The sequence below is a fragment of the Gopherus evgoodei genome, chromosome 14 (genome assembly GCF_007399415.2).
Source record: "Gopherus evgoodei ecotype Sinaloan lineage chromosome 14, rGopEvg1_v1.p, whole genome shotgun sequence".
Classification (NCBI taxonomy): domain Eukaryota; kingdom Metazoa; phylum Chordata; order Testudines; family Testudinidae; genus Gopherus; species Gopherus evgoodei.
The window spans coordinates 8,589,558-8,606,808 of record NC_044335.1 but is presented as its reverse complement, the minus strand read 5'-3'; the positions used below and the strand labels follow the sequence as shown (position 1 = coordinate 8,606,808).

The following is a 17,251-nucleotide window of genomic DNA, read 5'->3' as shown; positions in this document are numbered from 1 at the left end:
TTGCTCCAGATGCTATATTCCCCCCGCCCCCTTGGGTTGGGATCCCCATGGTTACACCACCATGAAATTTCAGATTGAAATACCTGAAACTGTGAAATTAACCATTTTAAAAATCATGTGACTATGAAATTGACCAAAATGGACTGTGAATTTGATACGGCCCTACTCATAACAGCAGAGACCAGGTTCTTCTTCCAGGCGTAGACTGGATTAGAGAAAATGGAGCAGTGATTATCCTCCACCCTCACACCTCACTGCTGTGGCAGCCACCGATAATCGAGTTAGGCCTGCCATTGCAAACTGGAGTAGCTAAAGGCTTTGCTCTCTTGCCCTCTGTCAGGGATCTACGTGTTTGTTCCTTGCTGGTGCTGCGCTGAACAGGGCATTTCTAAATAGCAAACATGCTGGTGAGGATGTGGCAGTGGGCAGGGATGGAGGAAGGAAAGGCCGGCTGCAGGAGCGAGGTAACTTCTCATTGGCATTAAAGATCTACCACAACCCTAAATGGCATCTGTTCCACTGTGTAAACTCCCAGCTGCTCTGATCCAGTGTTTAATTCTGGCAGTTCTCTGTGGAAAGGGGGAATTACAGGTCACCTGCTGTATTAGAACACACCACCTATTTCACTCCTCCAAACCCAGGTTCAGAGTGAATTTCCATAAACAGCAACTCAACAATGCAAAACATTCCTCCTGGCCCTTCATTGCCCCATAAGGCGAAGCCAGCATGAATTAAGACCCAGCTCCGCCCAGTCTGCTATCGCCAGACTTACAGGCAAAGTACTGCCACGGCTCATAGGTAAGTCCAAAGTCAGTAGATCGCTCCAGCACCCAGAGGTCCGGACGAGGGGAATTGGCAAATTTGATCAGGACGTATGCCACGTGAAACAGCTGAAAGAGAAAAACAAGTGGTTAGGTTGGTACTCCAGGTAGAGTTAAAATAAGAGAGGACTGGTGTGACCCATGGTGATACCTGATTCTCCCCCCCCAGAAATAAAGAGTGGAGCAGAACTCTGCTCCCACATGGATCACTATGCCATGTGGATGCTGGACAGAGCCATGGCTAGGGCAAGACGTTCTCAAGATGGGATGGGTCAGATTCTGGTTATATTTATCACTGGAGAGCGTTCAGTGACAGCATCTTCCCAGCTGGAACAGGATTGGATGCAGCAGGGCATTATCCTGCACACTGTTCAGAAAGCTCAAATTCACCCCATCGAAATTCGAAGATCTGCCTGCCAAAATAACCACTCCAAAGCAGCTTCTGCATTACAGTGGAAGGATACAAGCCACACACTGGCATGGGCAGGAAAAGCCACCCACATTGTATCAGTTCTGTGCTCGGAGGACTTTCTTCTCCAGGGCTGGGAATTACCACCTTTTACAACAAGCCTGGCTGAATGCTTAGCGCTGCAGTTCACAATGGCAATAACTCAAAGGTGGAAAGCTCGGGGGTTTAAATCAGTAATTATTCTCATTTTTAAAAAAACAGGGACAAGCTCCAGCAAAGTGCATGTTCCCCAGCCTGATAAATCAGCTGGAATTTACTTGGGGGAGGGAGGGTCTGGTAACGTTCAGTATGAAAGGAGATCATAATAATTTACTCCCTCCCTTGTGAGAAAGAGCCTGCAAAAAATAACATCTCTCTTCCTTCTGTTGCTCCTCAAGTCTACCTTGTGATACCAAAAGATCCTCTAAAGCAGTGGTTCTCAAACTAGGGCTGCTGCTTGTTCAGGGAAAGCCCCTGGCGAGCTGGGACGGTTTGTTTACCTGTCCCGTCTGCAGTTTCAGCCGATTGCAGTTCCCACTGGCCGTGGTTTGCCGCTCCAGGCCAATGGGAGCTGCGAGAAGCGACGCGGGCTGAGGGACATGCTGGCCACCCTTCCTGCACCCCATTGGCCTGGAGCAGCAAACCACGGCCACTGGGAGATGCGATCGGCCGAACCTGCGGACGCGGCAGTTAAACAAACTGACCTGGCCTGCCAGGGACATTCCCTGAACAAGTGCCGGCCCTAGTTTGAGAACCACAGCTCTAAAGAGATTTAGAGGATTGACCCGAGTGCTTATCTTCCCTCAGTCCTTAAATCACACACACACACACACACACACACACACACACACACACACACCCCTCTCCCACCCAAGTCAATGTGAACTGAGTACAAATGGAGCAAAGGCCTCTGGGGCATGGGGTGAAAGGAGCTGCACCATAGTTAAGGTAGCACTGGGCTGATGTTTAGCTCCCTGATCTGTACGGCTCACAAACAGGCAGTGTTAACAGTCATAGTCCCCTGTTCCTCCCACCAAGAAAGCCCATCTTGGCTTGAACCCAGAGCCAGGCAAATGCTTGGCCATGAGAGATGAGCCTTCAGATGTGCTCAAGAAAGGCTGTGGGGTACTGGGAAGCTTTTACCCTATCCATGACAGAGCAGGTGATGCTGTCACAGGCTGCTAGGAAATATCCATCTGGTAAATAGCATTCCTTTTGGCTCCTTCTTAAACAGAGACCATATCCTAAAACCCTGCCCTTGAGACTCGTAACGTTCCGTGCCAGTCAGTCCTACATCCACCCAATCAGAGAGACAGCTGGGTGCAAGCAAAGCCCAGAACAGCTTCTCTTCCACATGCCCCAGGTTCAGGAGAGCAGGAAGAGACAACCTTTTTGGTTTCGGCTTGGCTATTGCACTGGGCTACTCCCAATTAGTCTGGACACTGATTTATGCAGCCACATCCTTGCCAAGAATGAAATAAATATACTCTTTGGACAGCTAAAATGTCAGTGCTAGAAAGAAACAAAAGCTCAAGCAGAAATTCTATTCCCCAGCTGGCACGAGCTCGCCCCAAGAATCCCCACTCTATCATCCTGTCAAACGGAGATATTTACAGGCAGATGAAGCTCTCTTATCAAGCAAAATTCTTAGCATCAAAAACAACACAAAAGGGCATCTTGCACGTGCAAGAGGTGCAGATTTTATGGCAGCTGCCCTGCCAATGCCAAGGTGCGTCTACTTGACTAGGAGGAACCACCTCTACGACAGAGGGTAGTAAAGACTCCATGCCCATTTAGTCCTTCTGATGAGACTGCCAGCAAGGGGCCCAAAGTAGTAGCCAGCGTGTTGCGATTTTCTGCGCACCAGTAAGTCCCAGAGCCAGTCACACATTCAAGCCACTCACCAGCCACTTGGCAATCACCAAGAATCACGTGCTTTGAAAACAGCTGTAGCCTGCTACAGGTAGTTTCTTAAGGGAAAAAAATAGACCTGAGCCAGGGAAGAGGCAACCAAGTCTCCCAAGCTGTTCATAAAACACACTTCCTCTGGAGAGACCAGGGTTTGGTGGTATCTGGTGCAACCAGCCCTATGACAGCGGGAATGTAGTGCAGGTGGAAGGTGCTGTCTTGACAGACAGCCCTGGAGACTGAAGCATGGGCTGTGGCAGTACCAGCTTCCCCAGCAATGGGTCTTGGGTCTGGCAAAGTCCCTAGCCTGCCCCCAACCAAGCACACAAAGCCAGAGTTAGCATCCAAGCTTGCCCCCTCCCTAGGTGGGTGGGTTTTATTGAGAGCTTGGAAAGAACATCACAAACACCACTTCCACCTGAACGTGCCTCTTCTTAGGGCTCCCATCAAGACCCTCGGCTGACTCCCCAGCCACCGCAGCAACTGCAATGCAGGCTGGTAGCACCTGAATTTCAGATGACTCCTCAGAAGAGCCCTGCATTCTTATATACAAGGTTTGCCACTCTGTCCCTTGCCTAGACCTCGTCCTGGATGGCCTGCTGCTATGGACAAGAGGATACTCCCGTCATCTCTCGACGTTCCTTCAGTCCTAGGCCCCCTCGCGGTGATGGCCAACGATCCCTATAACTGCCATGGCACTTCTGCAGGACAAGGATACCCGTTCACTGAGAACCGGACTGAGAGGATCATAGCCATTTCCCACAGGCAGGATTTGAGCTTGCTGCCTACAAGTCCGGGGCAGGTCCTTGGCAGGCGTAGAGTGTTACAGCTCTGCTGAAGACCATTTATACCAGCTGAGTGTCTGCCCCTCTATAGTCACATGCCAATCTCCAGCTCATTCCCCCACAAATCTCCGACATAACTCAGTGTCCTCATTTAGGACAAACCTCTCTCCAAGTTCTCCCTAAAGCCCAAAGAGCAGAAGAAGCCGGGGAAAATGCACACCAATTAAATCAAAGTTACAACTCAAACAAACTACAATTTATAAATGGCCACCAAGCGCAGGTGAGCGTTACTGCAGCGAAAACAGCACCAAAGCTGAAAGATAAAACACAATTTTCTCATGGCTAAAGCAAAAGACCCGACCTAGATACAGGCCCAAGTTCCTCTCTGTGGTTTATACATTTCCAGGGCACGTGAGACTAAGATCGCACTGAGGGACAGCGTTTTCTGACCACTAACACTTTTAACCAAGCTGTTATTTATTAGTGAAGACCCAGAGGCCAGGCTTTCAGTCAGCTGCTTTCCCTCCAGGATCAGTTCTCACAGGTTTACATCTGCTTCTTGGCATGGGAAATATGGCTTAGTACCAGCCAATGAAGTTATGCATTCCCCTCGGTTATAAATCCGTCTCCAGCTTTATTCTTTGGGGGATAAATTAAAGTTTCTACTGGAATGTGGAATGGCTTTTGGCTTGACATGATTGGCTATAGCGTTTCAAGGTATCCAGAAGCACGCTGGACGGCAGCACTAGGAAAGCTGCTCTGCAGCTTTCAATTCAGAGAGACGGACAGGCCTGAGTTCTCTTTAATCGGTATCCTCCCGCAAGTGAGCCAGGCAGGACGCAGCAGCCTAGCCCCAAGGCTGGGAACTAGGAACTCCCCAGGTCTAATCCCAGATCTCATGCTAACTCGCTATTGCTTTGGTACGTCACTCAGGGTCTCGTTTTCAGAGCTAGCGAGCACCCACGGCTCTAAGTGAGGTCAACGAGAGGAGCAAATATACACGGCCTCTGAAAAATAACACCCGTAACTTCTTAATGCACCAGCTTCCCGATGTTCCCAATGGGGATAATACCCACCTCATTGGGGGTACGACAGGGCTGAGTCTTTGTTATCCTTTATCTGACAGTAGCACCTGGGAGCCCCATTGTGCTAGGTACTGCACACACACAGAACTAAGAGTCCCTGCCTCAAAGAGCTCACAACACTTTGAAGTATAAGACATAACTACAAGTCCGTCTGCAGCCACCCGTCGTCGGAACGGACTATAAGCGCTTGGGGCAGTGTAGCGGGGTGGTTAACCGCTCCTGCCCTGCAGGGCTTGAAACAGCCCAGCAGAGGGCTATAGTTGGGGCAAGAAGCCTGGGCTGATTGGGGAAAATAGGCTCAGCTGTGGCCATGCCCCAGTCAGGCCCAGCTGGCCCCTATAAGAGGCTGTGAGCCAGAAGCCCAGTAAGTCTCCCTCTGTTTGTAGAGGGAGAATGGCCTGTCTGCAGGGACCCAAGCAAGACCCCTATATTGGGAGCAGGGCTGGGGAAGGGCCAGGGGAGCTGAGAGCTCCGGCCTGGAAAGCCCCAGGCTGCAGGCCTGACTATAGGCCAAACAGGTGCAGGGTTGCTATGGGGCAGCTCATGGGGAGGCAGAGGCAGCAGATCCGAACCCCTTTGCAGTATAAGCCACTCATCACAGACAGTCTGCCCAGTGAACGGGGGCTAGATGGAGACTGGGCAGTAGCCAAGATTGAGGAGAAGTGGGGATAGTGGGTGGGGGGTTCCCCTCGGAGGAGGAGACCCAGAACTGTGGGGGTACTTCCAGGGGGCAGCACCCAGTTAAAGGGGCCCTGGGGTCCTGGGAGAGACACGGGGGCCAGCAGTGGCAGTGAGACACCGGCCGGAAGAGGGCGATCCAGAGGCTGGATGCTAATTCCAGAGGACAACGAGCAGGAGGCACCGCCAGGAGAGTCTGCGCATGGTTACAGGCAGGGACTGTCTTTTTATTCTGTCTGCACGACCCCTGGTACAATGGGGTCCTAGGCCATGACCGTGACTCCGAGGTGTTACACAGTCCAAATGATACATCATATTAACAACGAGAGACAATGGGTGGCTACAGGCAGACAGTGTAGCCTGGGGAAACACCACCAAATCAGCATGACAGGCACTGGTCTCAGAGCACTAGCTCAATAATGTGCTTTAGATTAAAGCACGTATCCTGAATACTGCATACAGATGTGGTCTCCTCATCTGAAAAAAGATATACTGGCATTAGAAATGGTTCAGAGAAGGGCAACTAAAATGATATGGGGTTTGGAACAGGTCCCATATGAGGAGAGATTAAAGAGTCTAGGACTTTTCAGCTTGGAAAAGAGGAGACTAAGGGGGGATATGATAGAGGTATATAAAATCATGAGTGGTGTGGAAAAAGAATACGGAAAAGTTATTTACTTGTTCCCATAATATAAGAACTAGAGGACATCAAATGAAATTAATGGGCAGCAGGTTTAAAACAAATAAAAGGAAGTTCTTCTTCACGCAGCGCACAGTCAACCTGTGGAACTCCTTGCCTGAGGAGGTTGTGAAGACTAGGACTAAAACAGGGTTTAAAAGAGAACTGGATAAATTAATGGAGCTTAAGTCCATTAATGGCTATTAGCTAGGATGGGTAAGGAATGGTGTCCCTAGCCTCTGTTTGTCAGAAGGTGGAGATGGATGGCAGGAGAGAGGTCACTTGACCATTACCTGTTAGGTTCACTCCCTCTGGGGCACCTGGCATTGGCCACTGTTGGCAGACAGGATACTGGGCTGGATAGACCTTTGGTCTGATCCAGTATGGCCGTTCTTATGTTCTCACATTTTCAGAAGGGTGTCTGAAAAACTGGGCCTAGAAATCATGAGGTATATTACTCACTGTATCTCCTGTAGGACACCAAAAACTCTGGCCACTTTTGAAAACAGTAGGCCTAGCTTCTCTTCATCTTTCCTTGTCTCTGTTTCCCCCTTTGTAAAACAGAGAGACTATCCAGCTCACAGAGATGCTGTGACACTTCACCCTCAGGAGACTTCATATTGCAAGCAGGAGCCTGGGAACAACTAGCCTGTTCTTAGACCATGCTGCTATTGTAAGTGAGCTAGCAATCAAAGCTACCTTGTGTATGCCTTCATGTGCTGCAGTATAGAGACACCCATAGTGTTTGTAAGTTGCTTTGAGATCCTTCCAGGAAAGGTGCTACCAAAGGGCCAGCTGTTTTTATTATCCACACATAGTCTTTTTGAGATCAAGGTATGTGTTGCTGTCCTTCCATTCAAGGAGAATAGGCTGACACAAAATTTTAAACAGACAACGTTGATATCTTTGGTATTTATCATTTTCGCCGCCCAGAGGCAGTCAGTTCCATGGTGACAGGCAGCAGTCCCCTGCCAGCACCTCACTGCAGCCGATTCATTGCTCTCCAATTTCACACTGGGAAAGTAACATTTGCAATTATAGGCACAAGAGACTCTTGAGTCATCCTTGTTCCCTGCTCCAGTTTTACAGCTGTGAAACCCTGCACTCCTGGATGGTATTGATTACACTGCAATCAAATCAGTGTGTGTGTGTGTGTGTGACTATACACAAATGTTATACAGCTCGACTCGGAACACCTTCTCCCTCAACCTCATGCCTTGTTTAAAGTGAAAATGAATGAACACTCCTGGCTGAAAGCTTTATTGTTCCAGTAACATAGGAGCTGTCACAATAAGTAAGTCAGGAGGCCCGTGATCCCTGAGAGCAACCCTTACACTTGTGGGGGGAAAAGGTTTACTAGTCTCAGTTAGTCAATCAAAAGCCATCTGAGCAGTTTTGCATGCACGACGCACCAACCCACCACTCTATTTCTCTCTCCTACAGAAGCACATTTGGGACAATTGTGCCCACACTGCTGGCAGATTTTTTTCAGATGCCAGCAGGAATCCCACTCACATAGCATAACAGAGTCTGGACCTGCTGTTATGGCAAAGGGAATTTTACCGTATAATGGCAGGGGAGGCATAAGACATTTTTTAAAGAACATGAAAGTTAAGACTGAGGTCTTAACATTAAGATCCCCTTTTAGTATGAGCCATAGGGTCCTAGCAAAATCCCAGTTCACGTATTGACATTCCGCCTCTAAGTTTGCTCCTGCACTTTCAAAATGAGACAGCATTCTTCCACTGCTTAAGTTAAACAATTGTGTAGCATTGCTGTGGACTGCTAAACGACTGCTGATTTTCCCCCTCCCTGATGTCGCTGCACTTTAGTGGCAGGATGTAGTAGTCCTTATGCTATATATCCAATCCTTACCAACCCCAGGTGTTATGAGGCTTAATCAGCATTTAAGCCAATTGAATTTCTAAAGCACATTTGCATCCGAGTATCTCTAATCATCATCATTAGAGCACTCTCTCTTGCAGGAGCCATTCTTATTCATGTTACAGAAAATTTACAGGATTCTGTGACCTTGGCAAACCTAGACACTAAATTGTGACATGCAGCTCAGTGCAATGGTGGGACATCTTGTTAAATCTGGTGGATTTTGACCCTACTATTTTTCTGAACATGACAGGCTGCCAGAAAAAAGGAGAGGCAAAATGATTGCATCAAGTATGTATGTTGAGAGAGTTACAAAGATGGTGCGGTAGCTCTAAACATGGAGAGAGAAAGCTGGCAAGAAAATCCTTTTCATTCCATATTTAGTCCCAGTACATTTCTGCCCAACCAGTAGAGAAAGAGAAACTCAGCAGTGTTTTTCCAGAAGCTTTATTTAGCTCATATCATTCAAATGAATAAAAACCTCTATATTCCCAGAGTCCTGGCCAAATTTTTTTTCCTCCATAGAGAAAGGGGTTGCCATGCCAAGTGCCATGTTTAGTGCACATGCTCATCTCTTTAAAAAAAAAAAAGCAGATCTCATTGCATCTGGCACATGTTTTATGGAGTCGGGGGAGGGGGGCGCGGGGGAGATTCAAACCTATAGTAGAAGCTTTGGTGACCTGGAAAACCAGAATGAGGTCAGAAGCAGAGCAGTGGTCCAAGCGATAGCAAACACTGATAGCACCAATCACCCAAAGGAGAGGATTGTGTGTGTTGTGGGAAGAGCTGGGTGAATTTTCAGCAAATATTAAAAAAAAAAAAATGCATTTTTTAGGACACAAACTATTGGCAACTTTGGGGCGAACAATAGTTTTAGCTTTTAAAAAAAGAGTAGATTTCCCCCCCCCCCAAAATAATTGTAGCTGTTCATTTCAACCCTTTCAAAATGAAATGTCTTGTGTGCTTTTCAATCCAAAAAGAAAATGGTTTTGTTTTTCAGTTCAGTGGGGGAGATTGGAAGAGAGGGGAAGCAGCTTTGGTTTGAAATGAAGCATTCTCCGCCCCGCAGTTTTCAGCTCGCCCCACACTGGAAAAAAAATTCTACACTCAGCTCTACTCATGCATGGGGAGGAGCAAGGGAGAAAAGGAACAAAATGAGTAATACTAAAATGCAGTCACATTATGCACCTATTCAAGCACCTCACCCTCACCGCTCAGGAAGTTGGTCTCATCACAGCTTGGCTAAAGATTAACCCCATCAATACAGGGACAGTCCTTAAGGTGCACCATGGGATGCAGGAAGTCAGAGCGGTACAGTCTGAACAATCATACTAGAGATCTGGCTTAGGTTCATAGGCAAGAATCATATTTTTGGACTAGGAGGAGGCTACCAACCTGTCCATGACACAGTCACTATAGACCTTGACACCATATGGATGTCTTTGCTCAGGGAGGTGCCCGGCCCAGGATGGTAGTGGTGAGGATGGGAGGTTTACTGGCAGAGTGCAGGATGAAGCAGGAGCATCATATGTAGCATGGACGAGAGGCTCTCCTTGGATGAAGCAGCTAATTTACTAACAAGATAGAACACAATGCTCCATATGCCTAGTGCTGTACAGCTGGCCGCTGCAGCACGTAAGTCTGTCAGACACTAAGACCATTCAAGTATGCCAGACAATATTAGATTGTTATTTAGATCACATTAGACATGTGCACAGTCCTTAGTAGAACACAACTCAGACTAGTCCTTGAGTTAAAGAAATTACCAGCTAAATTGGACAGAATCAATATGACCAAAGGAGGAGCCTTCAGGATATGAGCAGGAAAGTCGCAGTCTGTCAGCAACGGACAGCTAAACGAACAGCTTGTTTTTAAGGAAAGATGTGAATGAGGTGGAAGATGCTCAGCCCATAGGAACTGGGAACTCAAGAAGAGGCTGCACCCAAGGAAACTCTAAACTGAAAATGGGATAACGTGATGATAGAACCAACTAACTAAGGGTAGTCTTAGATTTCTACTGTAGATCTATCTCACTTGGGCTAGCTGTAGTAGACTTCTGCAGGACATTTTCATGCTCTGTTGTGCCTGCTACATTTGTCACCGATGGGCTTGTTCTTGATGGATGGCACAGATTTTTAAAGAGCAATGACATTATTAAGAGCAACATTACATAGGTTTGGTGGGTGGAAGAGAAGCTCTGTGAAATCTTTGGCCAGGAAATCATGACAGGAAAATTAACAACCAATTTTCTTTCCAAATAGTAATATTTTTATCTCTGACTGAGGTTGCAGTCCCCAGCTTTGAATCACAATCATTTACAGGCCATTCAAATGCATGAAAAAACGGAAGTTCAACATCCTAAAGAGGATGAGATACGGATGAGGAGGAGCCAAGCAGCCATGTCCGCGATTGGAACCCCACTGAACTATCATTCCAACTAATTACTCCTCCACCTGACAGTGCTGAGGTTTTGATGAGTGAAACCAGTGCACCATGAATCAGCAGCAAATCCACCCACTTTGGAACCATAAATTCTTGGGTCTGAATTAGCAACTTCCTGTTTGTCCCTCAAATGAGTAAGAGGCACAGGAATGTCTAGAGATGGCAATTGTTAACAAGAAGTCTGTATTGTTTTTTATTCCCCTCCCTGCACCTCTTCATGAGGCGTTATTCTGTAATAGTTATTCCTGACTAACTCCATGTATAGTGGATTAAGATAATTCAGAATAAAATATTCTTATTCTAGAATAAGAGCTAATCAGGAATAGTTAAAATCCTTTAAATTCACACAATGCCTTATTCCAGATTAATTTCCATGTGTAGAAAAGCCCTAAAACATGACTTCAGTTTCCCAGCCATTGAAGATTAATGGGAAAATGTCACCATGAACTGGAAGTAGAAAACACAATGAAATTCTTTTGTGACGTTTGGTTTTATTAATGACCTGAATACTCACCCATACTGCACTTGCATTAGCAAAAGATCTATACAGTTGCACTAAATTATCTAACAAAATGGGAGGAATTGAGAGAGATTTACTTTAATGGCTGGCTCACAAACAGGATAAGAGACCTACTACTCGAACTCACAGCCAGAGGAGCTGTGGTTTTGAAGCTAGATTAGGGTTCTAATCCCAGCTCCATGACTGCTTGTGATTTGTGTAGTAGCTGTGTGTGTTTTTCGGCAGCACCTGAATTTGTTACCATGAATTAACAGAACAGCATCACACAGGAAAAACAGGCTGGTTTCTGCCTCGCTGGTGCTAGATCTTCTTGGGGAATGCACAGACTACAGCCTCTCGCACAGTGTTTCTCAAACTGGGGTCACCGCTTGTGCAGGGAAAGCCCCTGGCGAGCCGGGCCGGTTTGTTTACCTGCCCTGTCTGTAGGTCTGGCTGATCGCAGCTCCCACTGGCCGCGGTTCACCACTGCGGGCCAATGGGCGCTGCTGGAAGCAGCGGCCAGTAAGCCCCTCAGCCTGCACCACTTCCAGCAGCCCCTATTGGCCTGGAGCAGCGAACCGCAGCCAGTGGGAGCCACCACCAGCTGGACCTACGGACAGGGCAGGTAAATAAAACGGCCCGGCCCACCAGGGGCTTTCCCTACACAAGCGGTAACCCCAGTTTGAGAAACACTGTGCTTGACAGCCACAACAGAGCATGAGCCATTTAAAGGGGGTTTTAAAAATGAGAGAGGCTTTTGTCCTTGCTGTATTTAAAGAGCCCATCTCCTGCTTAAAAGGCCCACAGAAAGTGGAGTGCAGCCACCCTGTTCTACGCTCACAGTAACACCATGGGGGCTGCAGAAGGCCCCTTGAAGAGCCATAATGGGGCACAGGGTCACACAGACCAAGCTCGGACACTCAGCAGGAAGATGCCTACACCATGGTCAGAGAGACCATGAATTGCAGACCTATCGGGGAAGGAGGGGAAGCGTCAGCCTGCAGCTACCGCCTTACAGAGGGCTGCTCCCCCAACAAGGAGAGGTTCTTCAGGCCCCAAAACACTGGACAGAGGCTGCAGCACATGTACCCTCCCACAGAAATAGAGCAAATATAGACAATTCATAACCAGACTGGTCCAATCTTGGGCCCTTTCTCATACACAAATATTGGTCAGGTGCAGAGGCACTGTGAAGCCATAGAGCATTTGCTTTTCTTTTTATATTTGACTTTCTCTAGCTCAGTAACATGTCCTCTTCCTCTCCCTCTTTGTACCTCGGCCTTTTCTCCTTTCTTCTCACTGACCAGTTCATGTATCTGCCGCAGCAAAAAGTCTTCTTGCCAATCTGCTTAACTTCCTGCAGTCATCTGACCTTCAAAAGGCAGCCTCATTTATTCTTTGCCCCAGAGGACACAGACCTTTTTCAAAATATTTTATGGAGTTGTTGCTGATAGACACGCAGGGTTTTTATTTCCTTTTACACAGGAAAATATTTGTGAAGGGCTAGATTGTGTGTTTTTCCTGGTTAGTTAAAATTCCTTTTCATCCTAGTCACTTTTTGCTTTTCTTCTTTTTAGAGAAAACATTTAGGCCCTGTTCCCACAACCAAACACTTGCGCACAAATAACTTTATGCATGTGAATTGTTCTATTAGGACGTATCATGGGTGTATTTGAAAGATTGGGTCCCTATCATGTAAACACACACATGCATACACACTCTCACTACTGTTTCTTTCCCCTACCCAGAACACATGCTTCCTCCCAAATGTGTCTAACCAAAACCCTTTTGACAGGAAAAAAATGAGGCTTCTGGCACCTGGAAGGCAGGGTTCAGTTCACAGCAGTTACAGGATTTGGAATATGTAGCTCGCTTTTAGGTAAAAAATGATCCCCAGGTAAATTATTTTTATGAGCAAACTTTTCAAAGCAAATGCTCTTTGAAACCACCTTTAAAGTCCACTGTAGCTCACCCTGCCTTCTGCCCATACATACAAAACCCTTTAATGTGCCTCATCCCTCCCAGACAGAAACCAGAACAACATTCCTGAGAAGGTGAGCTAGTTCTTATCTTTCTACAGTAGGTTAATTATGGAGGAATCTAGCCAGACTGAAATAGAGTCAAGCCTCTTTCCCCTCTATTTCCAGGAGAGTGCGAGAGATCCTATCCATACTGAATAGTGCTGTCACACAGTTTCCGTGGCTCAGCATGAGCAGAGGAGTCTCTTTACTTCTAGGGTTTTGGTTAGGGCTCATTCAACATGCCATAGGGACAAAAATCCCTTCCATAAAAATACAAGGCTATGGATATGTTTAGGGGCAAAACCATGCATAATCCATCACATACACACCCTTGCAGTCAATGGCTCCTTTTCCCTCTTGAGCAAAATGGCATATGGCCACTTCCCCAAGAGAAACAGAGCACTCAGACCAGGGAGAAAAGACATCCGCAGTTCAACAAGGACTGTTTCACTCAAATGGAACAAGGCCTCATGCCTAAAATTAGTGGGATGTGGCTGCGATATGAACAGTGGTCCCAGCGCCTTTACCAGGCTCTTCCCAGCCCACAAGCCCCAGGACACTTACTTGGTTTCCCCAATTAATATTTAATAAGCAGCCTTTATTGCTCCTGTAGAAATTTAAGAATGGTGCACGTGCTCTTAACAAGATGGTCTTTTAAAGGCCAAGAGTGTTTTAACAGGGAAAAGGGATAACAGGATTTAATGGCCTTTGCAGAAATCCAGGACGATAAATGCTCTGTAATTTAAAATTAATTAGCGCAGACACCTGGCCCTCAAGGAGCTCTGAAGTGAGAAGCTTCTCTTCCGTGCCTGAAAGAGGGAAGCAGATAAGACATGGGAAAAGAGCACAAGCATGAGCCTTGTCCTTACCGTGCAGGAGCCCTCCTGTGAGCTGAAGTGACGTACTTAACCAATGCCGTGTTTGGGACATACTGGCAATAGAGTTGGGACCATTCTGCAAAGCTTCAAATAACCGGTTCTTTTTTTATTGCCCGTCTGATTAATGAACCTATAGGGATCCCATTTTCAAGCTTTTCTCAACATCCAGGGGGCTAGAAGCTTTTTTCTTTCTTAAAATTAAAATGGAGATGATCTCATAACCAAAATGGCTTTAGGAGCTGGGACTTTAAAAGAAAAACACTTGAGAACACAAAAGACTTGTGTGCATAAAAACCACAAGTTGGCAACACAGATCTGAATATTTTAAATTTACCTATGCCATAAAAACAGATCTGTTCTTTTTCTATAACTAGCTGAACCCAGCCTAAGACAAGGTAAAGCATTTTGCAGCAAGAGCATATCTATTAATTCTAAAGAGAATGATGGGTTCATTCATTATTTCATACACAGGCTTCTGTTCTTCTTCACAGCAGCTTCTCTCCATACCAGTCGTTGCTCTACAGATAAGTGCAATGTACATTGCCGGCCAAAAATAGTCTGAAAACTGGATCTGCAGCACCTGATTGAGCTGAGACAGATCGGTGCCATCACAGTTCAGCTGGGCGAGCCTGGCCAGCATTAAGTCATTCCAAGTCCGTATGAAGCTTAGTATCCCAGGCTACATTTGGCAGGGGTGTTTCATGTGCAGCCATTCAATCAGCTGACACTTGAGAGAACACAGGGAGGTGTAAAACACTGAATAGCCTCCATACAAGCTGCCACTTCCAGTGGAGTGCATCGGTTAGATTTGTGGCTGTCACAGGGAAGAGTGAGGTTGCAATGAGTGTCATAGAGGTGCTTAATTACATGTATATTATACAAAGAGTCACCAGCCAGAGGGGAGGCAGATGCCCTGATCCTGCAGACGCTGCAGCATGTGCATAACTTGACTTACAGGAGTCCTAATGCTGAACTCAAAATTAAATGGTCTTTGTTTGCCAGACACTGGCCATGTCAGTCTCCGCTTGCAGCCAAGCATGTGTGCGCCAAAGGCATCGGCATTAATAACTGGTCACTTTTAAACACGACTCCAGGAAAAAAAAACAAACCTATCTATACAGTGCTCAGAAACATTGTTTATTTCAATGCAGCTTAGAAGGAGGGCAGTAATGAGATGTCCTATTTATTTATTTAGATACATAAAAACATGCCTATCCCCAGGGGACTTTCATTGTAAATAAACAAATATAATCACATACATGGAGTGAACCAACAACTGCACCTACCAGCCTCAAGCCAGAAAACAGTCGAGTGAAGACAACCCCCCCCAAAAAAATCAAGCAATATCTATCCCCTATCAGAGTGGCACTGTGAGCCTGAAACAAGTTCACAAGTGCTCATCTCACAGTGGAAAGGTGAAGTGGGTCCTGTTAACTTGCTGTGGTAGGTGACTCCTTACTTCATTGGGATAGAAGGGAGCGTCTCTAGTGAGAGGATCTAGGGTGCAGGCTGAGCTATCCAGAAGGAGGAGCCATAGGCACAGCCCAGCCCAGCCCAAGGAGAAGGCTGGAGCATAAAAGAGATGGGCCCTAGGTATATCCTAAAGCTGCCAATTCAAGCGGTTTCAGATCAAATAGCTGCAAAATTGAGAATCCCTCATGGAGAACGCTGTGCTGGCTGCTCCCTCCCTTTCTATACTGAAGAGGCCACTGCTGGAGCAAATCCATCGACGGCAGCTTGGTCTGAGAGGTAATATCAGTCTAGAAGCCCGAGTCCCTGGACTGGCCAGTCACATAGGATAGTTTTCAGCCTAGCACCATTGCGTTACAATTTCCATGTGCAATCTTCTGCAGATTCACTGGCGCAGAAGTGGGTTACCAGTCTGATGCGGTAGCATTATACACACACTTTGCACTGGTGTTAGTAATTGTACAAGGGCAGGCCACATTGACTTAAGTCCACTGCACCAAGATGGAATTTGGCCCACTGAGCATATTCTAGGCCTGACTCTCCACTGCCCTGCACCCTGTGCAAACAATCACACCTGTGCCAGGTGGGGCTAAAATGCTACCAGTCAGTATACTCCACTTACTCCCATAAATGGTAGCTTTTCCACACTCACTCTGCACAGGTATCAGTGCCATCACAATGTACAACCCCACATAGAATCAGGTCTCCTCACACCCCAATAGGCATGTGGTGCTCTCTCCATTTTACAGATGGAAAGAGAGAGCAGAGCAATTAAATGAATTGTTTGCAAACAGGAGAGTTAGGATTAGAACTCAAGTCCAAAGCCCCCATACTATGCTCGATCCAAGCCTCATGAGCAGACCTCTGGCAGGGCTCAATGGATTCACAGCAAAATCAGAAATCCCCCTAACTCAGGAGGGAGGTTTGCTATAAATTTGGAATACAGCTCAGGTAAAAGCTGGGACCAGATCAAAGCAAACCAGACAATCAAAACAGGATTGAGTGTCAAAAACATGAAATCTATGGTTTTCATAAGAAACTGGGTGAAATGCAGTTACAGCTGAGGTTTGCTTTGACATGTGGGGTTTAATGGGACCCCAAAGGCTAAGAGGTACAATGGCCACTCCACTCAGAACCCCAAGTGTGCAACAATCGAATGGACTGATAGCAAAAATAATGGTCACACCACACCTGTGACACATGGCTCTCCATGGGTGTCACAGAGCTCCATCTTAAAAGGTCTCCTTCACAGCTTTGGGCCAAGAGGGATGCGTGTTCCTTTGAATTAAGGAAGATCATGGATTATGCCATCAGTCAGTGCACTAGCGTTACACGCACAAGTGCAACGACAGGGCAGGCTGTTCAAACTGTAGTTCCTGACCTCCGTCTAAGGAGGGGTTAATGTGACTGGCTAATCTTTCCACTACCAAGTGTTACCTCTAAACGGTCTGAAAGGGAAACGAGAGCTTCCATTTACAAATCCAGGAATGTCACATAACAGTGGTCTCTCCTGACACAGTCAGCCCTGTTTGGAGAAGGCTATAATCGGAACAATGCTTTTCAACTGCTAATGGAGAACCTTCAGTTTCTCCAAGGGCTGCACTCATCAACCCAAAGCACCTCTAGCCCTTTTAAAAGGGCATGACCCTTTTT

General features: G+C 46.7%; 1 protein-coding gene across 1 annotated transcript in view; it reads right to left on the bottom strand.

The window, feature by feature from the left end:
• Window positions 1-17,251, bottom strand: part of LAMA5 (laminin subunit alpha 5) — a 176,169-nt gene that overhangs the window by 99,022 nt on the left and 59,896 nt on the right. The window contains exon 3 of the mRNA XM_030533556.1: window positions 773-890. Coding sequence (XP_030389416.1) covers window positions 773-890 — 118 coding nt within the window. The remainder of the gene's footprint in view (window positions 1-772; window positions 891-17,251) is intronic.